A 27,744-nucleotide genomic window follows, 5' to 3' on the forward strand; every position below is an offset into this window, starting at 1 on the left:
TCCAGATAGGGCTCGTATTTGAAGATAAAAAACTAAGCTACCAACACTTAATGAGCTAACTAATATAGGGGATTATTAATCTGCAGAGAAAATGGAATAGCTGAGTTTTGACCAGAGTGTTTGGTTTTTATTTGTAGACTGAATCGCTTCAAACTTGTCACTCTGAAGGACTGATAAGGAGCTGATAAAAGGAGGGAAGAAAAAAATTCAGGTAACTTCCAGAAGTCTGCCAACAATCTAAGACCAGAGTGTTTCTAAATTTTCCAAGAAAATATTATATGTGTGTATATACCAGTATTTTGTAATTTAAGGCAATTTTATTAATATTGAAGACTTGAACATTTGAGATCATGATTTATAAAAATTGACGAAATGAGAAAAATGTAAAATACTTAAGTTCACACCTTGATATATTTAATTGTATTTTTTTTTTACATAACTTTCGATAGCAGTGTTATCACATGGAGTATTTTATATAGGTTTATTACAAAGGGAGTGATTTCAGCTCTTAACAGCTTTAGAATCCAACTGCAAAAGGAATATCAATGCAAATGATAGTAGTAAGTAAAAAACAAAAAGCCTCTTGAAACCACAACTCTCTGTAATATTTCAATCAGCACGATGCTGTTATACCAGACCAAGCTGTTGGCTAAGTAGATCACAACCTAGCTGAATCTGCCCCACAGCTAAATCAGAAGAGTTACTTAAAACCTAGCACTTAATGTAAATTTATGGTGGAAAAAAATATATTTTAAAACTTTTGCCCCTGAAATCATTATCACTTCTATTAAATCAGTGCAGTCATTTACCTTATTGTGACTTTCTCTTATTTGGAACGGTATGTAGTTCTTGAAAGGTTTTTTTTTTTTTTAATCAAAATAATCTTCTAGATCAATATTTGGATCCAGCAGATCTTCTCCATATGATGAAAGATCCATCTGATTTAAAATTAAGTTCTCAAAGGTTTCTTCTAAGTCAGTTTCACCAATCAAGACTGCTCCCATCATGCGCCCATTCAGCATGACGACTTTGACGTATTCCTGTCCTTTGGTGCATCTCAGCATTAATTCATGATCTGAACCTAAGCCCTGTGCGTTGTATTTTCCCAGCAATACAACCTAAATGTAGGGATAAAGTACAAATAGAAATACTTTATGTAGCTATACTGTGTTATGCTAGAATGGCCAGCAGAAAAACCTATTCACAAAAACTGGGGAGTGTCCAATGGCATTGCATTTATTGTACAGATGACACTAGCACACAATCTATATGAACATTCAGTATATCTAGTGAATTAACAAATATGTAGGATAAGTTATGAAGAAAAAACTTGCCTCGGAGTAAAACAGTTAATTAAGTCTGGCAAAGTACCTGGTTCATTGAGTACGATAGCTATTATTTCTCCTTACAAGGCAAGCATGGATCTCAAATGAAATGCACCAATAGCGAATAAGTCTAGAAGAGATGCCCTCCCCCACCCTTAACTATAAAACAGTATAGTAGGGAGGTATGTGGTGATTAAGAATTAGGACCAATAGTAATTCTAGGTACTGATGTGTAAGAAATATGTCATTTTTTTGTAAAATAACTAAAACCACATATTTACTCAAATGATGAAGTTACACAGTTCAAGACTAACAAGCAGAAAAAGGCACTAATTTGCTTATCTTACCTTATAGTTAAAGAATTTTGTTACATGAGCAAAAAGTTCAAAGCTGAAGTCCATGTCAATAGAGTGTCCTAAAGTAGCTGCAGCCATGCACTTGGCTGCGTACCATCCCATCTGTCTAGCCTGGGTCCACAGCCTCATCTGAAATAAAAAAATGTTGAGAGGTATATTGTCCTTACTCAAAAAATGCTAGTACCTTAACCTTACAGAATTCCTTAAAGGGGTTCAATATTGACAGTCCTTGAGACTGGGTGGATCTAGCTAGCCAGATGACTAGTTGGACTGTCTTTACCATGGAAGCAATCACCAGTCCACACTAACCAAAACTGGTTCAGCTATTTGAGAATCCTATCCAAATCACTGCCGTAAAATTAAAGGATGATACCAACTCTATGTTTCAAAAAACTGTAACAAATAACTAAAACATTTTCAGGGTACACCAGGGAAGACTACTACTAATTAACTGGTCTCCTCCTGCAGAGTAAGTTTATCATCAGCATAAATAGAGATGAGAAATTATCACTGAAAAACTCATTCCTTTTCCTATGCCTTAGATTTTGGTGCTATATAGTTAAGGCTTCTTCTGCAGTAAAACCTTAGTAGTCAGGCAGATCCATATATCAGTTGGTGTCCTAAGAGCCTCATGAAATCTTACCAGATTTCACCAACCAATGCTGGGAATTCATTCTGAATTCTTCCCTTACATTAGTGATCCTGGATAGAACAATGGCCTTGGGAGTCAAGAGATTTAAATATCAACTCTTCTACATATGTAACTTTTGATTTTTACTGAATTAACTGAGCCTCAGTTTCTTCACCTGAAACATAAATGTATACCACCTATTTAATGGCTATTAAGAGATTTAAATACACTAAGCAATCAGTAATATCCTTTTCTGTGCAAAACTAATACAATTATTTCTGATAGATTTTAAAAAATTCAGTCTCCTCTATAAACATAAACAAGGTAGATTTGATGAAGTGATTGGCAGTCTGTGGTAAGGAGCAGAGTAAACTGAGCAGGATACTAGAATGGTTAACAGAAGTAGCCTGCAGTATTATACTGCTGGACCATTACTTAATGTATATCAGCTTCAAGGTCCCTTCAGTTTGTGTCTTGGACTATGTAAAACACATTAATTAGTGTCCTTATTTACTGCTTCTGAAAATTAAGACACAAGATCTGTTAGATTCACTCAAGAGATACCTATTTTTGGATGGCCTATACCAGTTTATGATACCCATTAAGGATAAATTTATGCTAGAGGGTTTAAAAGTGTTAAAAAAAAAAATCCCACAAACTCAGTTTATGACAGCTATGTCACAGATAAAACTGAAAACAAGCTAGCATTTTAGAAACAGGCTGTTAGCACTCTTTTAAAAAAAAAACTGTAATATTTACTTTTAGAGAGACAAAGCACGGAAGGGGGGCAGAGAGGAGACATAGAATACAAAGCAGGGTCTGAGCTGTTAGCACAGAGCCCAATGCAGGGCTTGAACTCGCGAATCGCGAGATCATGACTTGAAGTCAGATGCTTAATCAACTAAACCACCTAGGCACCCCCAGGCTTAAAAGACTCTGCTGTAGGCAGAAACACACACAGTAATGAAACTGCCTCTTAAAATACATCTAGCTCTTCTGCTACTTCACACTCTGTGGTTGACCTGAAGGAGTAATATCCCTACCTGTGGAGCTGGTTCTTTTATCGGTAACATCTGCTGTGTCTCTGCTCCCCCTGGGACCACCTCACCTATGACCACGGTCTGAGGATCTTCCTCAAGGATCTGCTCCAGCATTAGGAGGGAGCAACACTGTGGGGGCAGGAGGAGTCTATATCCAGCTGGATGGGGGTGTTCAGCTGAGGAAGGCTGTTTACTACAGGGAATTTCTTCAGTCATGATTCCACAGGGACAGAAGAGGGTCATCAGGACCCCATAGGGTCATCATTTATCTACATGGTTTATACCTCAGTAATTATTTATTAATCTAGAGCTGTGCTGTCCAGTCTGGCAGACACTAGATACATGTAGCTATTTAAACTTAGGTGCTCAAGAGATATGTAGTTAGTGACGACCTGACTGGACACTGCAAAGGAACAGAACATTTCTGTCCTTGCATAAAGTTCCACTGGACAGCGCTGATAAGTTCCTGGAAATAAAAGCGAAGTAACAGCCCATAATTCTTTTTAAGTTACAAGATATCCCAATCTGTTTCGTCACTATATAATAACTTATCAAAAGGGAAAAATTCTTTAACTGTCACAAAAAACTCCATGATAGCTTCTTACTTAAAGAAGTTAGAAAACCAGATATTTAGATTTGCTGGTAGCCACTCCTTTACCACCAGATGGACTGTCTGATAAGATGTGACCACGGATGCCGGCTTACCTGCTGCCAGACTGGGCTGGGCTGCCAGGATGCAGTGCAGACATCACCTGCCGCGTAGATGTCAGAGACAGACGTGTGCATGTGATCATCCACTTTCAGGCCACCATCTTCTCCTACATCAAACTAAACAATGTTCCTTATGAGAATACATGAGAAGAGAAATGAGATGCCATTGTCATTCTAAAGTAAAAGAACAAGTCACATTTTTACACCTTGGTATGCTGATTTTTAATGGGAAGGCAAAAATAGCTGAAAGTTTAGACAACTCAGCTGAATTTCCAGGGAATCGAAATTCTACTAAGACAGACCAACTAAAAAGTTCTTAGACTTTCAACATCAAGAACACTTAGTAACCATATGACTACCCCACTCATAATTACACTATTCCTGTTTTGTGAGCTTCAAATGCTAAAAGGCAAAAAATTTAAAATAGTTTCTCTAAAAGAATCACTTGTAAGAATCCACAGGTGTCAGTCTCTTACCAACCTTTGTACAACTGAAATGCGCATTATGTCCTATCAGTGATGACACTTATGCTGGGATGTAAGCTGCTTAAGGACTTTAGGCAATAAGAAATACTGAAATCCAAACATGAATATGATCTAAATTGTTTTCAGCTTCCTTAAGTTACAGTTTTACACTAGAACAATGAACAGTTATGTTGAAAATTAAATCTCATAAATATGAAAATATTCACAACAGGACAAAGAAACTTCACCTTACATTGTTACCACTGAGAAAAGGTTCTATGTTTGGTGTAACTCCTGTAGCACTGACAACGAAATCGCAGCCGTATATCTTTTCATTGGTCAATTCCACATATACAGGCCATACCTCTAAAACAAAACAAAACAAATAAAATCTTTACTCTTCAATGTAATCACCACGGGTTATCATAGCATTATGTGAATATAATGCCTTGAATAAGGAGTGAAAGAAAACAGCAGGAGAGTACTTGAAAACAACACAGCTTAATAATTTTTATAAGGCACATTTGCTCAAACAATTGGAATACAATCAACATTGTCTCCTTGTTTTGGGAATACTTACAGAATTATGACATTCTAAACTTTTCCTTCAAATTTAGACCTACAACTTTTCTAACAAAATACATTTAAATTGATAACCACTTTATAATTTTTCTCTAAAAATATTAATACATTATACTCCAGAGAGTTTAGTCCAACTACATTACTCATTTTTCAGTGTTATTCCTTACTATTCTTAGTCAAACTAACATTAACTCTTTCCATGGAAAAATTCAACGAATTCAAAACAATGGAATATTATAGACTAGTTTAGCTGATTCTATTTCTTCAAATTGTGGTAGTTCTGATAGGAGGTGTGGAATAGGAATTAGATCTGTTTCTCAGTCCCAAATTTACAGATTTTCAATCTGTTTGATTTGGGGAAAGTCACTTCATCTCTGAGAGCATAAAGTTTTTTTTTAGTTTCTATTTATTTTGATCTGCAAGATACTCTGACTCACAGAGTTGTGGTGGTCAAAACACCATGAACCCTGTGTTAAGATATGCTCTCTACACAAATTATTAGGGAACTTGAAGATTAAGTAGTGAAAAGGAAATGACTTACATTATTAATGGTTTCAGGTTTACTTTTTTTTCTTTAAGTTAATTTTTGAAGGAGAGACACAGAAGGTGAGTGGGGGAGGGGAAGAGAGACAGGGAGACAGAGAATCTGAAGACAGGCTCCAGGCTCTGAGGTGTCAGCACAGAGCCAGCCCGCTGTGAGGCTCAAACTCACAAACTGTGAGATCATGACCTAAGCCAAAGTCACACGCTGAACCAACTGAGCCACTGAGGTGCCACTCATGTTTACTTTTTATGTTCAAGTTTCCCTCCTTTTAAATTAGTGGTTATTCCATTTTTTCTTAATTACTTACCTTCATCAGTTGTGACTGACTGCTTATGATGGTCTCTCGGAAAAGGCAAGGACTTTTTCTTAGAAATTCTAAATTCTTCCTGAAGGTAGATTTTCTTTACTTCACACGTAGTTTCAATGTGAATCTTATGAGAAAACTAAAAGAAATAGTGGTTACCATAATACTTCCAAAAAGATGGACTTGGGTTACTGATGATAAAAAAAATTTTACAATACACTTGTAGAAATATATGGAAAAAACAATTCTTGTAATACAAATGAAAACACACTGGATGCACATCTTGTTAACTTCTGTTTGTGAAGGCAGTAAGAAGAAATCCATTCAGAACTTAGAACAAATAGCTGCATTGACAGGTAACACGAAGGGCATGCTTTTTAGTACAGCCTCACTGGTAATTACAAATACATTTTCTAAAAATGACAACTGCTAGACTACAAAAGCCTCTTGAGGGCAGGTCTATGTCGACATACTTACTATTCTATCCCAGAACCTTAATAAGTACCAAGTATGTAGGAGATAACATCACTGAACCAAACTGCTGAGGCTCTCAGTTTAAAAACACTACTAATCTTAGGATCCAAAGGTACACGAAGAACTGATTTTGCATAATCACAAAAATGAGATACAACATGAAACCAGCTCCCCTCCAAACTACCTGAGGCTGAAAAGAAATCAGACACAGTAATAAAAACTGTGTATGCTTCTAACAGTATTTAAATATCAGACTTATTTAAAAGCAGAAATACTTAATAAAATGAATAAAAGCAAATCATCTTCTTATCTAATTAAGGTATTAAATATGTATTTAAAATTTATCTAATAACCTTTAAATATGATAATGCATAGGAGGTGACCTTTAAGAAAAGATTAAAATAGGACAGGTATATTCATTGTAGAAATCTCTGTGCCTGGAGAATTAAAAAGAAGGGTTGGGGCGCCTGGGTGGCTCAGTCAGTTAAGCGTCCGACTTCGGCTCAGGTCATGATCTAACGGTCATAGGTCCAAGCCCTGCATCAGGCTCTGTACTGACAGCCAGCTCAGAGCCTGTTTCAGATTCTGTGTCTCCCTCTCTCTCTTGGACCCTCCCCTGTTCACGCTCTCTCTCTCAGAAATAAATAAAACATTTAAAAAAAAATTTAAAAAAAAAATGGCAAGAGTCAGTTTTTGATGAATTAAATGACCGCTTATCTTTTAAGGTAAGGAACCAGGCCAGCTGCTGTTGGTCCTATCCTAGCACGATGGATTTTTTTAAATTTATTTCTAGGAGAGAGAGAGAGAGAGAGACAGCATGAGCAGGAGAGGGTCAGAGAGAGAGGGAGTCACAGACTGAAACAGGCTCCAGGCTCTGAGCTGGCAGTCAGCACAGAGCCCGACGCGGGGCTCGAACCCACGAACCGCGAGATCATGACCTAAGTGAAAGTCAGACGCTTAACCGACTAAGCCACCCAGGTGCCCCAACACTATGGATTTTCAGCAAAGTGACCAAGCAGCTGTTGGACTATTTGTAATCAGTCTTCAGCGAATGGTTCAAGAATTTAAAATTGCATCTAGACATGTTTAATTAGTATATGAACACATACCTCTTTTGTTCCTTTAAGATTCAAGCCTTCATGCCAATCAGGTCCCAAGGCACTGCCCATATTGCCACCACTACCTTTGGTTTGCAATTCCTTTTTTCTTCCTGAAGGTGATAAAACTCAATTCAAAATTCAAATGATATAAAAACTGCTAGGCAGAAGTATACTTGTGTTCTCAAGCTTTTAGGCGATGTTATGATGCTCATATAGGATAAACCAACTTACCTGTATTGATCATTTTAATATTTCGTGATATAGAGCTATAAAACAGATAATCTTTCAATCAAGTGTTCAATATAAACCATGTTATATACATGGTTAATAAGAAGGGTAGTTCTGATAAAGGGTTGATAATAGAAATTATATAAAGAACACCTATGACTTGGTAACAGAAATACAAACAAAATAAAACACAGGCCGAGGACCTGAACATTTTTCCAGAGACATACAGACGGCTAACTAGGACATGAAAAAGTGTTCAAAATCACTAATCATCAGAGAAGTACAAATCAAAAGTAAAATAAGATACCACCTTACACCTGCCAGAATGGTTAGACTCAAAAAGACAAGAAATTACAAGTGTTGGCAAGGATGTAGAGAAACAAGATCCCTCATGCACTGTTGGTGGGAATCCAAATTAGTACAACCACTATGAAAAACAGTACGGAGGTTCCTGAAAAAATTATTAGAATTACCATATGATCTGGTAACTCCACTACTGGGAATTTACTCAAAGAAAATGAAAACACTAAGTCAAAAAGACGTATGTATCCCTATGTGAGCTTGCATTATTACAAGCAAGATAAGGAAGCAACTCAAGCGTCCACTGATAGACTTATGGATAGAGAAGATGTGGTATGGATGTGTGTGTATGCATACACACACACACACACACAATGTAGTATTACTCCACCATGAGAAAAAGAATGAGATCTTGCCATCTGCAACATGGATGGACCTAGAGGATATTACGCTACGTGAAATAACTCAGAGAAAAACAAGTACCATATGATTTCACTCATAGGTAGAACTTAAGAAACAAGAAAAAAGAGACTCCAAAAAACCCACTCAAAAACTGAGAACTAATGGCTGCCAGAGGGGAGGTGGCTGAGGAGATGTGTGGAATAACGGATTAAGAGTGCACTTATCATAATGAGCAGAGTAATGTACAGAATTGTTGAATCATTTTACTGTATACCTGAAAGTAATATAACATATGTTAATTATACTTCAGTAAAAATTTTACAGAAAATGCAGGCAAGTTAAACTAGAAAAATAATTAAACAAACAAAAAGCCCCAAAACACAGCAGAAGCAGACTCAGAGATAGAGAATAAACTGGTGGTTGCCACAGGGGAGGGAACTGGTGTAAAAGATAAACAGGTGAATGGGATTAAGAAGTACGAACTTCCAGTTATAAGTCATGGGGAAATAAAGTACACCACAAGAAATATGGTCAATATTGTAATAACTCAGTACAGTGACAGGTAGTAACTAAACCTACTGAGGTGGTTACTGATAATGTATAAAAATACTGACTACTGTACACCTGAAACATGAGTTATAATTCAATTAAAAAATTAGCCAGGTTTTAAACATTTTGTCAGTTTTTGTCACCCTCGAAACGTACAAAATTTTTTGAATTTTATAAGCCAAAAGTTAAAAATTAAAAAAAAAAGCTCTTAAAAAAAATCTAGGTTTGTATTTCTTTTTTACTCATTGCATTTTTTTGTAAAATTACCTTAGGTTCTGTCCAGTTGTACCACCTGTTTGCAAAGAAGCAGATGAGCTGGTTCATTTAATTCACTTTAAGTTTCCAGTTTTAGTTATACATAGTTTTCATTTTATTATTTTAAAAAATTTTTAAAAATGTTTTATTTACTTTTGAAAGAGAGAGACACACACAGCATGAACAGGGGAGGTCAGAGAGAGAGGGAGATACAGAATTGGAAGTAGGCTCCAGGCTCTGAGCTGGCTCTCAGCACAGAGCCCCACATGGGGCTCGAACCCATGAACTGTGAGATCACGACCTGAGACGAAGTCAGACACTTAACCCACTGAGCTACCCAGGCGCCCCTACATAGTTTTCATTTTAAAATATCCTGGAAAGGGGCTCCTGGATGGCTCAGTTGGTTAAGCATCCAATTTTTGGTTTCGCCTCAGGTCATAATCTCAGGGTTCGTGGGATAGAGCCCTGCACTGGACTCCAAGATCACAGCCAGAACCTGCTTGGGATTCCCTTCTCTCTCTCCACCCCTCCCTCCCTCCCTATTGCTCTCTGCCCTTGCCCCATTCTTGCTCTCTCCCTCTCAAAATAAACTTTGAAAAAAAAAATCCTGGAAAGTCTAAATCCTGTGAGATACAGAAGTTAAGTATTAACCATATATCTGTCTCTTTAAAAAAAATTTTTTTTATAGTTAAATATATTTTTGACACAGAGACAGAGCACGAGTTGGGGAGGGGGAGAGTGAGAGAGCGAGACGACAGAATCTGAAACAGGCCCCAGGCTCTGAGCTGTGAGCACAGAGCCTGACGCGGGGTTCAAATCCACTAACTGTGAGATCATGATCTGAGCTGAAGTGGGACGCTTAGCTGACTGAGCCACCCAGGCGCCCCTGTCTGTCTCTCAATTGTAGTACTTTACTTCGTGCTCTGATAGCCTTTTTCTATATGGCTAAAAAAAATTTTTTTTTCTAAATAGTTTACTGTCAAGTTGGTTTCCATATAACACCCAGTGCTCATCCCAACAAGTGCCCTCCTCCATGCCCATCACCCCCTTCCCCTCTCCCCCACACCCCATCAGCCCTCAGTTTGTTCTCAGCATTCAAGAGTCTCTCATGGTTTGCCTCCTTCCCTCCCTGCAACTATTTTTCCCTTCTTCTCCCCCACGATTTTTTAAGTTCCTCCTAATCCACCTATACGTGTAAACATCTGGTATCTGTCCTTCTCTGCCTGACTTATTTCACTCAGCATAACACCCTCAAGTTCCATCCATATTGCTACAAATGGCCAGATTTCATTCTTTCTCATTGCCATGTAGTATTCCATTGTATAGATAAACCACATCTTCTTGATCCATTCATCAGCTGATGTACCCTTAAGTTCTTTCCATGATTTAGCTATTGTTGAGAGTGCTGCTATCATCTGAATTAATAAACTAGATGCAACAATTACCTTCAGTTGTATATCTGGTTCTTTTATGTGCAATTTTAGCCTCTGGTTTTTCAGCAATGAGCTTTGAAGTCAAGAATTCAGCTGCACCTGCATCGAAGAAAGTATTCCCAATAGCTTTATCTTTAATGGCCCAAATAACTTCATAGCCTTCAATTTCATACCTAAAAGGAATATTAAAGTTACTTAGAGCAATTTAAAAAGTATGAGTAGGAATCTTTTCTTTTTTTTTTTTTGGTAAATAACAGTTATCTCAAGGCAAAAGTAAAGAAAGTGTTTTAAGGCAAACAGAAATGATTTTAAGGAGAAATGTAATATTAAATTTAGGATAATAAGAGCTAAAGTAGAATAATAAAAGAAATTTAACCAGTTTATTTTAAAGAACATGAAAATGACAAGCATGTGTAAGTATCAGGTAAAATTTCATTACAATGAGCATCACTTCTAAGTATTCAATTTCTCCAACATAGTTACTGTATGAATGTTTCCCAGGGTTCCCAGGAGTGAGCAGTGCTTTGTTGATACAGTTATAGTGTAATCAATAATGGGTGAATGGACCCATGGTATATAGTTACAATACTGACAACAGCTTACTCTTTGGTAACAAATATTTTGTGTACTCAAAGCACAACATTATGGAAGAAGAAAAAAAAGAGAGAATCAGAGTGATTAACTAAAATCTTAACTTTGTTATATAAAGGAATTATTACCCTGCAGTTAGTAATTCCCTTCACCTCAATAATTTCCAAGAATTCAGCTAAAGAAAGATCCAGTTCACAGAAAAATCAAGAAAGGAAGGAATGGCCATGGTGTATACAGACCATCACCACTAATGAGACAGCCGGAGCTTCTGGGGATCTGCTGTTTTATCTCCAGGTTTAGTCACAGAGAATGTGGTTTGCTTAGTATTCATTTCACCAAGTCCCTGAAGTCCATTATATTTTTCTGCTATTATTACTTGTTTTGGTAACACTGATGAGCTGAGACAATCCTAGATAAACAGGATATATGGTTGCTCTAACTATACTAGGATTGTGTGTTAAGAACTTTTAACATTTACTTATGGTACAAAGTATTGTCATGTTTATTTCACAGACTGCTCTATATAATGTAACACATTAACTTTTCAATGCTAATCAATAAGTAAATGATAGAAAAAAAAGTTTAGTACATCTGACTTCAGGTCACCTGATGTACATGCTTTGTGGTAATTGCTCCCTTATGGCTGAAAAAATACTTAGTTACTAAATTTCAAATTATTTAGTGAATACACTATGTTGCTCAGATCATATAGGACTGCTGATGAGCAGACAGTAGAATACACATTCAGTAATAAATTTCATATTCTAATTTACATATAGGGATATAATTATTATGAAACAATTTTCTTATTAGATTTTATTAAGAAATTCCTCTACCATTTTCTTTGAAAATTTTAAAGTAATAAAGAGTATAACACATTATCAGTATAGCTTAAAGTACTGATGCTTGACTAGTAGGCCACAAATGTAAGTAACTGTGAGTAACATATATACATATATATATGCTTTACCTCACAGGATGCCCTTAGCTTATGAACCATGCCCTCAGCAAGATGCTTAAACATGAAGGTAGTACCATCATACATACCAGAAATACTTTGATTTTTAAAACTATTAAAAAATACAGTGAGGTATTATGGTTTTTTGATTATTAAAATAATGTCTGAAAAAGAAAGGATTAATCTACACTTGTAGAGAAGAAAACATAGGTAGTAACTGATATAAAAGTACACTTAAGAAAATCAGTAGCAGCCTCAAGGGAACATGAGGGATATTAAAGAGAAGAAAGGGTTTGTATAGGTCACTTTTCATCATGAGATGACAAACACCTGATCACTCTGTCGACCTAAACTGAGACAATTACATGATATGCAGCTTAAACTATCAGTTTATTCAATATAAAATTATAAGTTTTGTCCAATTATATAGTCTTCTATCTCCAACCTCAAGAAAACGAGGGATAGGATTAAATATTTTAAGACTGAGCATTTCTGAATTTAAGAAAATTTTCCTACGTAAATAATAATAGTATTAAGTTACATGTTTCATGATAGCCAATGGAGAAAATCTGTCATGTGCATCCTTCCTGGACCTGTTTGATTTTTGACTCTCTAGTTTTTTTCACTTTTCTCCACACAATGCTAGACTTCATAATTAGAAGAATGGCTGCCATCTCTGGTACTCAGGCAATCCAGGAACTCTTAGAATCTTCCACTGGGATTCACCATTGTCAAAAAGAGGAGCTAAAACCTAGTCTGAGAGTTAGAATGGACAGAACTTGGGCAAATTCATTATTCTGATTCAAATCTGTACTCTTTGTAGTTGGACTCCACTTTCTGCCCTAAAACTGTCCAGACTATTTCATCTCATCCATCCAGTAGAAGGTAAAATCATAAAGAAAATGAATGCTCTGTAGACCATAATAGCAGGATATTTACTCCTCAATGTTCTTTAAACCTGAAATATCATCTTAAGATAGTATTTCATATTAAATGATGGGTTCACATTTTCCAACTTCCAAAAAAACAAGAGCTGGGAGTACCATATATCTTGAAATAGGGAGTTAAACATTTGGGTTTCATGGGCCCGATGGTAGCAATATAAATGAGTGAAGCAGGATGAGTGGAAACAAAAAAAGGGTAGAGACTGTGACTAGAAATCTCCAAAGGTATGCACATTTAAATTGTTTTTCAATATAGTACATGCTTACCAAACACATATATGGGTTACATCTGTCCAGTCAACTGTGTGACCTCTTGAGACCTAAAACCTTCCCTAAAATCATGTTTTATGACATTTCTATAACTATGAATTCCATGAAGCTAAAAATATAAAGTTGATTCTTTTCTCCTTGAAAATCTATGGAAAACAATTCTATTTATCTTTGAATTTCAGAATAATATGTTTTCTAATGTGCCAATGAGTCATAGAGCAGTGTTTAAATAATATTTAAAAATATATACTTACACTAGTTCAAGTGCAATGCCACCATTCCCTATGATCATTATTCTTTTAGCTTTAGTAAGCTGTTTCTGGAATTCCTATATTAAAAAGAATATGAGACAGTGTTTTATAATAGTGGGCAATACTTGAAGAAAGGCTTCACTAATTAAAAAATGTTAAGAATTTTACCTTATTTACAAAGGAACAAAAATTTCACTTTCCCACTCTGCCAGGGCACACCTTCCAATATTACAAATGCTTTCCTGTATATGTTACACAAGCTTCCTTTATAGCAATGCCTCTTCTGATTTTCCTTACTTTTTATGTCATTACATTTAGAGTACTTTAGAATTTTAGCAAGAGGCACTATCTCTAGTTCATCACATTCCTAACTACTTGATCAAATCATTTACTAACATGACACTGATCTGTATCCTACATACAGGTTATTCCTTTTCTTCTAATCTGTCAGTTGACACCTCCCTGGAGTCATACAACACTTAAAACTTACAGGAGTGAGAAGCATAAGAGCTTGGTGGTTAAGAGTCCCTGGCGTTACTAATTGCCCCTAGTTAGTAACTTGGTCAAGTTGCTTAACCCTCTGTGCCTCAGGTTCTTCAATATAAATGGAAACAAGTGGATATATTTCATTAGGTCTCTGTAAGCATTAAGATGATGAAAATAAAGCTGTTCAGAGCAGGCACAATAACGTCTATCATAAAAAAATGCTACTTTCTTATCATAAGACAATTAATTGATGCCTCTTCCCCTCTCTTCTTCTGCCCCCTAAAGAAAATATCACAATCAGCTCAGGGAAGCCATGGTCATTTTTATGGCACTTTTGAAAGTACAGAATAGTCCCACCGGTTCAGGATGACATCTGAATAGCTAAATTTCCTCTTCCTACCATGTCAAGTTACCCTATTAAGTTCATCCAAAAAATTTCTGTAATATTCAATAAATAACCAGCAAAATTGACTTGTTTTTAAAATTATACCAGGAAAAAACCTGTAAATTATTTTAGTCAGTCTTTCTATGAGGACAGTAAATAAGAAAGATCTGTTAAAAGCACTGGACGTGGAGATGAATGGCTTGATTTAAATTGTACTTCTGATAACTTAATAGCTATTTTAGTATAGGTTAATAATTAATCTCTTCATCAGAGTTTCCTATGTGTACAGTGGGAGTAATACTACCACACAGGATTATCACAAGCAGTCAGTGAGTTCATGTATGTAGGCAGCCCAGCTGGAACAGAGCTATGCCCATGGTTTGTAGGATCAAGACCCATGCTGGGCTCTGCACTGACAGAGTGGACCCTGCTTGGGAATTTCTCTCCTCTCTGCCCCTCACCTGCTCTCTCTCTCTCTCTCTTTCGCAAATAAATAAGCTTTAAAAAAAGTTTTATATTAATAACAGGCTGAACGAAAACATCAATTTCAATAATATAAAATATTATTAATAAATATAAAATTATCACCTTAGGGACAGACCACAACAATATGCTAGAGGTAAGACAAAGTATTATGACTGGAAACCAGGAAGAGCTTCTTGGCAAGAAGGGTCAATAAACCCTGAAGCCCTGCAGTAAATTATCAGAAGTTGTAGGAGGTTCCCCACAGTTTCACCTTACTGGGATAGTTTACTATGGTTCTTGAGCAGAACAACAAACCAAACAAATTTCTGTTCTGGGATTCTGTCATGATTCTGTACCACAAAGGTCTTCTGAATAAACTTCTTTGCTAAGGAGTAAGTTCAGTAAGTTTGGGATATGCTTTACCTTTGTGGGAAAAGACTGCTACATTATTTAGGCTACAAATCATATACTCCTGATCAAAATACAGTACTGGATGTGTGTATAATGTAAGTTATAACCTTCAGCTCCGTCATTCTATCTGGGATAGTGCACAATGGAAAGAACACAGAACATCAGCATGAACTAAGAAATAGGAAAAATTATCAGCTACAACCAAACTGAAATTGGCAGTAACATTGTAACTACTTTCTGGTTTACGGATTGTAAAACAAACCTCTTCTATGATTTAAGAATTAACTTTGATTCAAATAAAGGAAGTCTATGAAATATTCATGTTCCTTTCCCATGACCCCATCTCAAACTGTTACCTGAGCACTGTCTGTATCACGGATTCCTAATACATAAGGATTTCCTTCACATATCAACTTTGGTTTAGCTCCAGCACACAGACAGAGTTTCTTATACACATGCTGACTGCCATCCCCTGTTAAAATGCACTGTAAAAACAGGGCAATGAAGGGGAGAAGAGAAACATATTTATACGTGGGTACAGTTTCATTTTAAATAAAAAACTCAGTAAGACAAAAGCAAAAAATACATTAAGTTTGCCTCATGGTGGCGTTCAATACTCTGTTAACAGCAATTGCAAATCAGTAAACATGAGAATGCATTCTCCCACCCAGTGATTCGCCATCATTTTAGGGCCATGAACCATTTTGGGAATCTAGTGAGAACCAGTCTTTCTTCCCTGGAAATAAGATACATTCACATCAGATTTTGCATAAAACTTAAGGAATCTCGTTATATTCAGGGAGGTATGATGACCTCAGGTTAAAAACTAAACACTCAGAAATTTTTAAATCAAGCATTCTGATATTATACCTGAGGCAGGCCATAATGAATATTTCTGATCTCAATGGAAGTTACTTTATGAAGATCTAGTATTTCTAATGGTGTCAGACCTTAATATCTGTTATGGGTGCAAGGGAGCAGAGTGTGTTAGAAAAGGTCACAATATGTCTTCTTAATCTAAAAACAGCAGAAGTGTTTGGGAAGCCTGGGTGGCTTAGTCAGTTAAGCCCCTGACTCTTGATTTTGGCTCAGGTCATGATCCCTGCGTCATTGGACCAAGCACTGTGTCAGGTTCTGTGCTGAGCGCGGATTCTAAGAATCTCTCTCTCTCTCTCTCCCCTACCTCTTCCTCCACCTCCCTCTGCTCCCCTCCCCTGTTAGCACATGCATGCATTCTTCTGAAGTACAAATAACAATCATTTAACCACACACAAATGTTCTTTGGGATATTAACATATTAACCTTAAATCCTAGCATGTACTAGGTTTTAGTCATTTATATTAATTTTTAAAATTGAGTCTAAAAATATATATTTGTGATCCATTGTTTTATTTATTTTTTTTTTAATTTATTTCTAGGAGAGAGAGAGAGAGACAGCGTGAGCAGGGGAGGGTCAGAGAGAGAGGGAGACACAGACTCTGAAATAGGCTCCAGGCTCTGAGCTGTCAGTCAGCACAGAGCCCGACGTGGGGCTCGAACCCACGAACCGCGAGATCATGACCCAAGCAAAAGTCGGACGCTTAACCGACTAAGCCACCCAGGCGCCCCTGTTTTATTCTTTAATATCAAATAAAAATCTCTGTATAAGTAGGAGCCTTTAATAAGCACATATATATATACCTACATATACATATATATACACATATATATGTATTTGTATGTGTGTACATGTGACTATGAGAGCTACCAGACTTTGTTGCAGTGATCTAGAGATGAACACTGTGTTATGTTTGACTTTCAAACATGGCAAATCATAAGATAGCACTTGATACCCACTGAGCGATATGTTACCTACTATAACTCTTCAGCTGCATAACAAATATATAGAGCTGATAATTCAAAACAGTATAACACATACAGAAATTCTATACAAGTCTTTCTGCAGATAATGTGGTGAGAATTTTATCTGACAAACAGTAATTACAGACAATGACCAAATTAAAAAATAATTCGCATTTTATGTTGTAAAAACAAACACAAAAACTCCTTTCGTTGGCTCCTGTTAAATTTTTGGAAGTAGACATGAAGATAAAACACATAATCTCTAATTCATCAAAGAATATAAAGGACAAATAAGAGAATACAGGCATGAGCTCATGCAGGACATTTCAAATAGTAATAAGTAGCACTTTGATTTATTCAAATGCCCTAATATAAATTCCCTCACAATTTATTAGTATACATTTGTCAACTTACAAATTAACTGGCGTGGATGTTATATGGGATATGTACTACTGTAAATGTTAGAAATTTATTCTGGTTTTGGGATTCAGACTTATTTTTTTTTCCCTCAAAAAATTCAGTCCTTTTTCTATTTATTTTTTCCTGTCAAATTATTTGTGTTTCAAATGTATTATGTATGTATTTTCTCTGTAAGGGAGAAAAATTAGAGCTACTATAGAGAAACTACAAACTCTACTCATCTTGCCTAAAGCTCACCTGAGGACACTGTTGATCATCTGACAACACCTTTCCTCTGACTGCCTCCTTCATCCCCACATCCAATGGGTTACTGAGTGCTGCTGAGTTTACAGTAGAAATCCCACTCATAACTGGGCCATTCTTTCCAACTACACTGTCCTGGTCTTAGTTCGGGCCTTCTATCATTTTGGACTATTGCAACCACTTTCTGATTGGGTTGCTGGTCACTCTCACTCACTCCACCCCACTTCATCCTCAACACTGCTATCAGGTCGATCTTCCTAAAAGAATATCTGTATTACTATCCTTGCCTCCATGTAAATACTCTTTAGTTCTCCACTGATTATAAAATAAGTTTCTTGGCATGATGTAAATAGTTCTTCAGAGTCTATTTGCTTGCCCTCCTCTGCCAATCTCCTCTCCTTATGTCCACCACAGTACCTCCGACATTACTTTTCCAAGTGCCCCTTTTCTTTGGGTCTTTGAATAAGCAACCTCCTTTTCCTACAATGTCCTTAATTAAGAATTCTTAATTCATTCACCTTTTCAAAACGGTTCTGTGAAGTCCTCCCAAATCCCTAATATCAGAGCTTTGATAGTATTTCAGTGACTGTGCTTTTCACATATCCACTTAATTATACATGTGCCTGTCCTATTCCCTATGAAAATGCGACCTCCCAGGCCAGATTCATTGTAATGTTCCTGTTGTATCCCAGCACTTCTGCAGCGTCCAGAACATAGCAGACACTATGTAAACGTTAATGCTAATCTGTAATGTAAAATCTAAAATGCTAAAGCAACTAATTATATAATCTCAATAAATTCACAAAAAGCATAATTTTCCAAATAAAAAGAAATCAGTGTTACTAAACTTTATATGCTAGGGACCTTAGTAGCAGTGAGGGTACAGATAGGGTCAAAAGAAAGCAGGCAAAAGCTCATCAAGATTTAATGATGGACCAGCATAACACCCTCAAGGTCCATCCATGTTGCTACACATGGCCAGATTTCATTGTTTCTCATTGCTGAGCGAAGTAAGTCAGGCAGAGAAGGACAAATATCATATGTTTGCACGTATAGGAGGATTAGGAGGAACTTGACGGAGGACCAAGGGGGAGAAGAAGGGCGGAAATGGTGGGGGAAAGGGAGAGAGGCAAACCATGAGAGACTCTTGAATGCTGACAAAAACTGAGGACTGATGGATGTGGGGGGGAGGGGGGGATGGGCATGAAGGAGGGCACTTTGGGGATGAGCACTGAGTGTTATGTAGAAACTAATTTGACAATAAACTATTTGAAAAAAAAAAAAAAAAAAAAAAGATTTAATGATGGACCATTTAAAACAAAACAAAAAAAAAGAGGGAGGGGCGCCTGGGTGGCTCAGTGGTTGAGTGCCCAACTTCAGCTCAGGTCATGATCTCACAGTCTGTGGGTTCGAGCCCTGTATTGGGCTCAGTGCTGACAGCTCAGAGCCTGGAGCCTGCTTCGGACTTTGTGTCTCCCTCTGTCTGCTCCTTCCCTGCTTGCACTCTCTCTCAAATAAATAAATAAACATTTAAAAAAAACCGATATAACTATGGACCATCATTAAGAAAAATATCTTCTGGGGCACCTGGGTGGCTCAGTCAGTTAAGTGTCCGATTTCGGCTCAGGTCATGATCTCACGGTTCGTGGGTTTGAGCCCCGCTTCGTGCTCTGTGCTGACAGCTCAGAGCTTGGAGCCAATTTCCAATTCTGTGTCTCCCTCTCTCTCTGATCCTCCCCTGCTCACCCTGTCTCTTTCAGAAATACATAAAACATAAGAAAGAAGAAAGAAAGAAAGGAAGGAAAGGAAGGGAAGGGAAGGGAGGGAAGGGAGGGAAGGGAGGGAAGGGAGGGAAGGGGGGAAGGGAGGGAGGGAAGGGAGGGAAGGGAGGGAAGAGAGGGAAGAGAGGGAAGAAAGAAAAGAAAAGAAAAGAAAAGAAAAGAAAAGAAAAGAAAAGAAAAGAAAAGAAAAGAAAAGAAAAGAAAGAAAGAAAAATATCTTCTAGAGGTGCCTGGGTGACTCGGTCTGTTGGGCATCCGACTTTAGCTCAGGTCATGATCTTGCAGTTCATGGATTTGAGCCCTAACTCGGGATATGTGCTGACAGCTCAGAGCCTGGAGCATGCTTTGGATTCTATTTCCCCCTCTCTCTTTGCCCCTCCCCTACTTGTGCTCTCTTTCTCTCTCTCAAAACAAACAAACATTAAAAAAAAAAATCTTCTTACGTGTTCTTTACTCTTCAGTTGCTTTACTCCAGATTCTATGACCTTAATGTTGGGAAAGCGATTTTCTAACATGGTGTTCGGTTGCTCTTCAACATCAAATTCCTCCAATACTTTAGATACCTATATGAGATCGAAAAGGTAAAAATGTACATTTTCAAAAAAATATTTCCTTTTAAGAATTTTAAATAATGAAAATATTTTCATTTATTTTCATACACTACTTTATGTTCACAAAACAAGAAAGTCAGCCAACTGCACTATATTCAGTGAAAAAAGGACTAACTCGCATTTTAAGGCTTGAACTCAAATAACATTCCTACCACTCGGGCAAGTCAGCCAAGTCACTGCACCTTAGTTTCCTAGCCTGGAAAATGAGGGCTAACTCTACTTACTTCTGCATGTTTTAATTACACAGCTTGTCTATTTCTATATCCTTCTAGTTTTCTGTCCACTTACTAGCTATCTTTATTGTGATCTAGTCTTTGGACTCGTTCCTATTGTTCAAAACCATCAGCATCCATGGTTTTGGACTCACTTTTCTTCCCATTCAGCCAAGACTCTGTTGTAGATCATTTCATGTTTCGCCCTCTTTTACTTTCTTGCTGTCCTGTCTTTAACCATTCATTACCCTGAAAACTCACAACCACAGATTGAACGACCTGCCTTCTCCAGTCCTATACTCAGTCTGTGGTGGAAGGACCATACCCTGAAGACTAGTATTTGACCTCAGCTGTCCCTTACTTACTGCTTGGAAGACCTACTACATGGCCCCTAGCTGTTCTCAAACCTTTCAGTCTCAAGACCCCTTTATACTCTTACAATGAAGTGGGGACTACAAAGAACTTTTGTCTGTGTGAGTTAAACTCTGTGATATTTGCTATATTAGAAATGAAAACTAAGAAAAATTTAAAACATTTCTTAATTCACTTAAAAGTAAGAATAATAAATCCAATACATATTAAACAGATATAATATCCTTTTAATAAGAATAATATTTTTCCCCAAAACAAGTGAGAAGAATGGCACACAAAAACTCCTTTTACATTTTTACAAACCACTTTAATGTCTGGCCTTAATTTCTTTTGCTTTCAAACTGCTTCTACATTCTGCACCTGCATTCAAACTATTACAATATGTTATCTGGTTAAAACATATGAAGACAGAGATGTGCAGCCTTTCCAGAGAACTGTATATTCTTCTTTGATGTTACACTAAAACTCAACAAGTGTGGTTTCTTAACGATTAGCTGCAGTGTAGAATTTGAAACAATATCAAAGAATTTTTCATACTCTACTACTGTGAAATCCACTGGTCTATCCTACACTTTGAATGGATCTTGTAACATCTCATTTGTCATCTGACAACAGTGGTTCGCTAAGTTATGGAGATCTTCCAGATGTTAATACATTTCAACTCATTACAATATCAAAACACCACATTCATTATTATCACCAACAATCTCATCAGAGAAGCCTTTAAGTACTATGAGGCTCGCAGTGAAGAGTATGATTTTTCCAAAATTCTGATTTTGGCCTGGAAGCTCTAATTTTGTTAAATTGGCAACAAATATTGTCACTTGCTTTCACTCATTTTCCAATTATGAATTACTTTAGCTTGCCAGTTGTTCTTTCAATTAAAATTGGTATTCCACAAAAAGGGTAATTAATTAGTACCTCTTGCAACTCAGCAACTGCACAACTGCTTTTCCTTCCTAGTCCTGAAGGCATAACAAGTGCTTTATGCATACATCCCATTTCATCATACAGAACATTAAAAAGACACGCACAAAACAGTCAGGAAATAAAATTAACATTTTTTTACTGGCTTTAATTTAATTAACTGAGTGCCTAGCAGTGAAGAATAACCACTAGTTCAGTTTAGCCACCAAGCGTTTCATACCATCAGCGTTTACATGTCAATGTAGTGACAAGCCTATTATCTAAGTAACATCTTCCATCCCTGGGTGATTTTTTTTTTTTTAACGTTTATTCATTTTTGAGAGATAGAGAGAGACAGAGTAAGACACAGAATCCAAAGCAGGTTCCATGCTCTGAGCTGTCAGAAAAGAATCTAATGCAGGTCTTGAACTCACAGACTGGGAGATCATAACCTAGCCAAAGCTGGACTTTTAACTCACAGAGCCACCCAGGCTACCCTTCATTGTTTTTTCTAAACGTTCACCATTCTTTTTTTTTTTTTTTTTTAAGTTTTTAAGGAATGTTTTACTTATTTCTTAGAGAGAGAGAGAGAGAGAGGCAGCATGAGCAGCAGGGGAGGGTCAGAGAGAGAGGGAGATACAGAATATGAAGCAGTCTCCAGGCTCTGAGCTAGCTGTCAGCACAGAGCCCAACGCGGGGCTCGAACCCACGAACCATGAGATCATGACCTGAGCCGAAGTCAGATGCTTAACCGCCTGAGCCACCTAGGTGCCCCAAAACGTTCACCATTTTAATGCTTCCCAAACACATCCCAACCTTAGCATTCCCAGCAAATCACCTTACTTCTTGGCTCAAAAAGACTACTAAGAACTCTTATGACTTCTTTCCTATTGTCTCTCTATACACTGCTGTGCTCCAGTCCACCTTCCTTGACCCATTTCTACCTTTTCAGGGTGAATACAGTAATCTGTGCTCTATATCCCATCACCTCTCACCTCCTCAGGACTCCTTCCTTATTATGTACTCCTTGTTTTCCTTCATCTTCACCCTTTCCTACTGGTTTCTAAATCTCAATAGGTAAACATGCTAAAGTGTTTTCCACCTTAAAAGAATAAAACTCAGGGCACCTGGGTGACTCAATTGGTTACCTGCTGTCCTTGGACCTGACACCACTGACCACTCATCTTAATTAAACTTCTGTCATCTCTGGCTTCAGGAAAACAAACTCTTCTCCTCTCCTAGTTTTCATCTCTGATCTAAGACTAATAGGGTGCCCATTTTCAGGGCTTCCTTTCTCTCTGATCCTCCTTTAAATGTCACTTCAACATCACTGCACACAAGCCCACCATGGTCTGGCCCCTGACTTCTGGTTTAGCACTGAATTTACACTCTAGCAGAACTGAATTGATACCTGTTATAGCATATTATATAGTCACATACTTTCATCATCGTGGCACAAGCCTGCCTCCATTCAACCTCTTACAAACATGGCAAAACCTACTTACTCTTTCAGTCTCAGTTTCCATCCATCCTCCTATGTAAAGCCTTTCTTGATCCTCAAAGGCAGGCTCTGGCACTCATTCATAATATATTTATAAAAATAAACATGCACATATTGCAATACAACTACAATTTTTTTTTTTTGCCACTATCAGGATAGCTACCACATTATAATAACTATGCCTTGCAGATCTCTTGCCCCAATAGAAAGTTACCATTCTGAGAAAGCGCTATTCATTAACCATGAGGGTTACAGAGCCAATCTGAATTCAAAAGCTATCTACACACACTTCAGAAATTTACCCAGCCTCACTGACTCATTTACCTCATCTGTAAGTGGGGATAATATAAGAACCTACTTCACAGGATTACTTAAGGATTACATAAGCTAACGTATTTAAAATATTTAGGGGCGCCTGGGTGGCTGAGTCAGTTAAGCATCTGACTTCGGCTCAGGTCATGATCTTATGGTTCATGGGTTCGAGCCCTGTGTCGGGCTCTGTGAGTCTGCTTTGAATTCTGTATCTCCTCCTCTCTCCGACCTCTGTGCTCAGAGCCTGGAGCCTGCTTTGAATTCTGTATCTTCTCCTCTCTCCGACCCTCTCTTGGTTCACACACTCTCTTTCTCTCAAAAATAAATAAACATTAAAAAAATAAAATGAACACCAAAAGAACATTTGTCATTTTAAACATTTAAAAGCTATAATCACTCTATGTGCTAGGCAAATTACTGAAATTAAAAGAATCTATATGACCAAGAAAGTTATATAAAGGGTTCTTACCTGCTTGAAATTTGTAACTGCTTTAATAACAGGAGAAGCTGTTACCAGGAGAATATCTTCTGATGGAAAGTGAATAGCCAACTTATTAAAAAAAAAAAAAAGTGGGGAGAAAAAATTTCATAAATAACTTTAGGTATTAGTATATATGTCATGGGGGTGAGACACGGATAATGCAACTTTAATAATGTTATTAACCCAGGAAACTAAAACATCACTTTTTCTCATCTAAAGGTCTCCATTATTCTGTGTCACATAAATGTGTTCCTATTTATGGGGTAGTGGTGACTAACGTTCAATTCTGATACTGATAAGATGAGTAATACGTTTATAGTGGACACTAACAAAAACTTTCTGAACAAGAAAAATGATACGAAGAGGTATTCCTTACTATCTTATATACCAATGTAAAGTTGTCATGCAGAGAATGAGAAAAAAAAATATCTTCCTAATTAACAGTTAAACCAACTTCTATTTCTTTTAAAATAATATTTTCATTTCCCTTCAGTGAGATGAAATTACAGTAAATCCTTACTAAACACTATTCAGAATCTTAGCCTGACTTTTCCCAAGTGTTTTGCACTTCTATTCTGCCTCTTCCAAATGTACAGCCAGTATGCACTTTGGGAAAACAAAACCGTTTTAGTATTAGCTTCAACAGACTTTGAGGCTTAACTTGCTATTTTTCTTCCATCATTTTCCTCTGGCTACAACCTTTCTTTCACTTTAAACTTCATGAAAGGATTTTTTAAAAAAACTTTTTTAATGTTTATTTATTTTTGAGAGAGAGAGAGACAGAATGAATGGGGGAGGGGGAGGCGCAGCGGAGAGGGAGACAAGAATCTGAAGCAGGCTCCAGGCTCTGAGCTGCCAGCACAGAGTCCGACACGGGGCTCGAACCCACAAACCACAGATCATGACCTGAGTCGAAGTTGGACGCTTAACCGACTGAGCTACCCAGGCATCCCGAAAGAGTTTTCTTAAAACACACTCTGGTTCCTCAACTCCATCAATTTCTATTTCTTCCCTACTATACCATTAAAACTCAGCATGTTCAACCAAAACAACAACAAAAATCTATTAGAATGAAAAAATGAATTTGGTAAAACCACAGGATACAAAATTGACACACAGAAATTGGTCAAGTTTTTATATAATAACAAGCTATCATCAGAGAATGAAATTAAGAAACAATCCCATTTATAATTGCATCAAAAAGAATAAGATATCTAGGAATAATTTTTTTTTTTAAATAGTTTATTGTCAAGTTGGTTTCTATATAACACCCGGTGCTCATCCCCACAGGTGCCCTCCTCCATGCCCATCACCCCTCTTTCCCTCCCTCCACACCCCATCTGCCCTCAGTTTGTTCTCAGCATTCAAGAGTCCTCATGGTTTGCCTCCCTCCCTCTGCCCCACTATTTTTCCCCTTCTTCTCCCCCATGGTCCTCCGTTAAGTTCCTCCTAATCCTCCCTCACATGCAGACATATGGTATCTGTCCTTCTCTGCCTGACTTATTTCGCTCAGCAGAACACCCTCAAGTTCCATCCACGTTGCTACACATGGCCAGATTTCATTCTTTCTCATTGCCATTCAGTATTCCATTGTATAGATAAACCACATCTTCTTGATCCATTCATCAGCTGATGGACACTTAGGCTCTTTCCGCGATTTGGCTGTGGTTGAGAGTGCTGCTATGAACACTGGGGTACATGTGCCCCTATGTATCAGCACTCCTGTATCCCTTGGGTAAATTCCTAGCAGTGCTATTGCTGGGTCATAGGGGAGTTCTATTGTTAGTTTCCTGAGGAACATCCACACTGTTTTCCAGAGGGGCTGCACCAGTTTACAGTCCTACCAACAGTGTAGGAAGGTGTCCATTTCTTCACATCCTCACCAGCATCTATCTACGAATAAATTTAACCAAAGAAGTGAAAGACCTGTACTCTGAAAAGTATAAGCCACTGATGAAAGAAACTGAAGAAGACATAAATAAATTCAATGATCTATCATGCTCATGGACTGGCAGACTTAATACTGTTAAATGTCCATACTACCCAAAGCAATCTACAGATTCAATGCAATGCCCATCAAAATACTGCCCATAGAACTAGAACAAAGAATCCTAAAATTTGTATGAAACTGCAAAAGACCCCAAATAGCCAAAGGAGAAAGAAGAACAAGGCTGGAGGTATTATGCCTCCTGATTTCAAATCATACTACACAGCTGTCATAATCAAAACAGTATGGTACTGGCACAAAAACAGACACAAAGATTAATGATATGGAGCACAGAGCCTAGATATAAGTCCACACATAGATGGTCAATTAATCTATGATAAAGGGGGCAAGAATATACAGTGGGGGGGGGGGGCGGGGGCGAGTCTCTTCATAAATGATGCTGGGAAAACTGGACAGCTTACATGCCAAAGAATGAAACCAGACCACTGTCTCCTACAAAAATAAAGTCAAAATAAATGAAAGACTTGAATATAAGACTTGAAGCCATAAAACTCCTAGAAGAAAACATGAGCAGTAAGCTCTTTAACAGCAATCTTAGCAATATTTTTTGAACCATTTTCCTCAGACAAGGTAAAACAAAAAGCTAAAAAGCTAAAATAAACAAAAGAAATTACATCAAACTAAAAAGCTTTTGGGGAGAGAAGGAAACCATCAACAAAATGGAAAGACAACCTACTGAATGGGAGAGGATACTTGCAAATCATACATCCAACAGGGGTTAATATCCAAAATATATTAAAAACTTACACAACTTAAAATTTAAAAATGGACAGAACATGGATAGACCCTTTTCATAAGAAGACAGATGGCCTTCAGATACATGAAAATATGCTCAATATCACACATGCAAATCAAAACTACAATGAGATACCACCTCACACTTGTCAGATTGGCTACTATTAAAAAGACAAGAAATAACAAGTGTTGGTGAGGATGTGGAGAAAAGGGAACCACTGTACACTGTTTTTGAGAATGTAAACTGATGCAGTCACCATGGAAAATAGTATGGAGATTCCTCAAAAAATTAAAAATAGAAATCCCATATGATCCAGCCATTCTACTTCTAGGTATTTATGGGAAGAAAAGAAAAACACAGCTCACAGAGATCTATGCATTCCTGTGTTCACTACAGAATTATTTAAATAGCCAAGAAATGGACGCAACCTAAGTGTCTACTGAGAAATGAATGGATAAAGATATAAAGATAAATATATTCAATGAAATATTATTCAGCTATAAATGAAATCTTGCCAGTCTGGACAACATGAATGGACCCAGAGGGTATTATGTTAAGTGAAGTCAGTCAGAGAAAAACAAATACTATATAATTTCACTTATTTGTGGAAAACAAAAAAACAATGTAAACAAAATACTCATAGATACAGGACAAACTACTAAGTGAAAAGGAATTGGAGTTGGGGGTGAGGAAGAGGGCAAAATGGGTTAAAGAGATTAAGAGGAACAAACTTCCAGTTATAAAATAAGTAAGAAACAGAGATGTAATGTACAGGATAGAGAATACAGTCAATACTGTAACAACTGTGTGTAGTGATGGAGGTAACTATGCCTACTGAGATGTTCATTTCATAATGTACT

The 27,744-nt window shown here is 37.2% G+C and overlaps 1 protein-coding gene across 3 annotated transcripts in view; it reads right to left on the reverse strand.

Annotated features, from left to right (window-relative positions):
- PYROXD1 (pyridine nucleotide-disulphide oxidoreductase domain 1) overlaps positions 1–27,744 on the reverse strand; it is a 40,004-nt gene that overhangs the window by 10,912 nt on the left and 1,348 nt on the right. For 2 of the 3 annotated variants that reach the window (XR_005526794.1, XR_005526795.1), the window contains exons 2-12: positions 24,129–24,209; positions 20,189–20,308; positions 15,816–15,944; positions 13,716–13,789; positions 10,711–10,871; positions 7,541–7,641; positions 5,961–6,096; positions 4,781–4,893; positions 4,058–4,180; positions 1,673–1,810; positions 810–1,118 (exon numbers count right to left, since the gene is read on the reverse strand). Coding sequence is in view for 1 of the 3 variants with exons in the window: in XM_039223605.1 (XP_039079536.1) it covers positions 870–1,118; positions 1,673–1,810; positions 4,058–4,180; positions 4,781–4,893; positions 5,961–6,096; positions 7,541–7,641; positions 10,711–10,871; positions 13,716–13,789; positions 15,816–15,944; positions 20,189–20,308; positions 24,129–24,209 (1,425 nt within the window). In the remaining 2 variants the exon portion in view is untranslated. Of the gene's footprint in view, positions 1–392; positions 1,119–1,672; positions 1,811–4,057; positions 4,181–4,780; positions 4,894–5,960; positions 6,097–7,540; positions 7,642–10,710; positions 10,872–13,715; positions 13,790–15,815; positions 15,945–20,188; positions 20,309–24,128; positions 24,210–27,744 lie in introns of those variants that run through there. The other variant, XM_039223605.1, reaches the window with a different exon arrangement.

The sequence above is a fragment of the Hyaena hyaena genome, unplaced genomic scaffold (assembly GCF_003009895.1).
Source record: "Hyaena hyaena isolate Hyena2069 unplaced genomic scaffold, ASM300989v1 scaffold_1393, whole genome shotgun sequence".
NCBI lineage: Eukaryota > Metazoa > Chordata > Mammalia > Carnivora > Hyaenidae > Hyaena > Hyaena hyaena.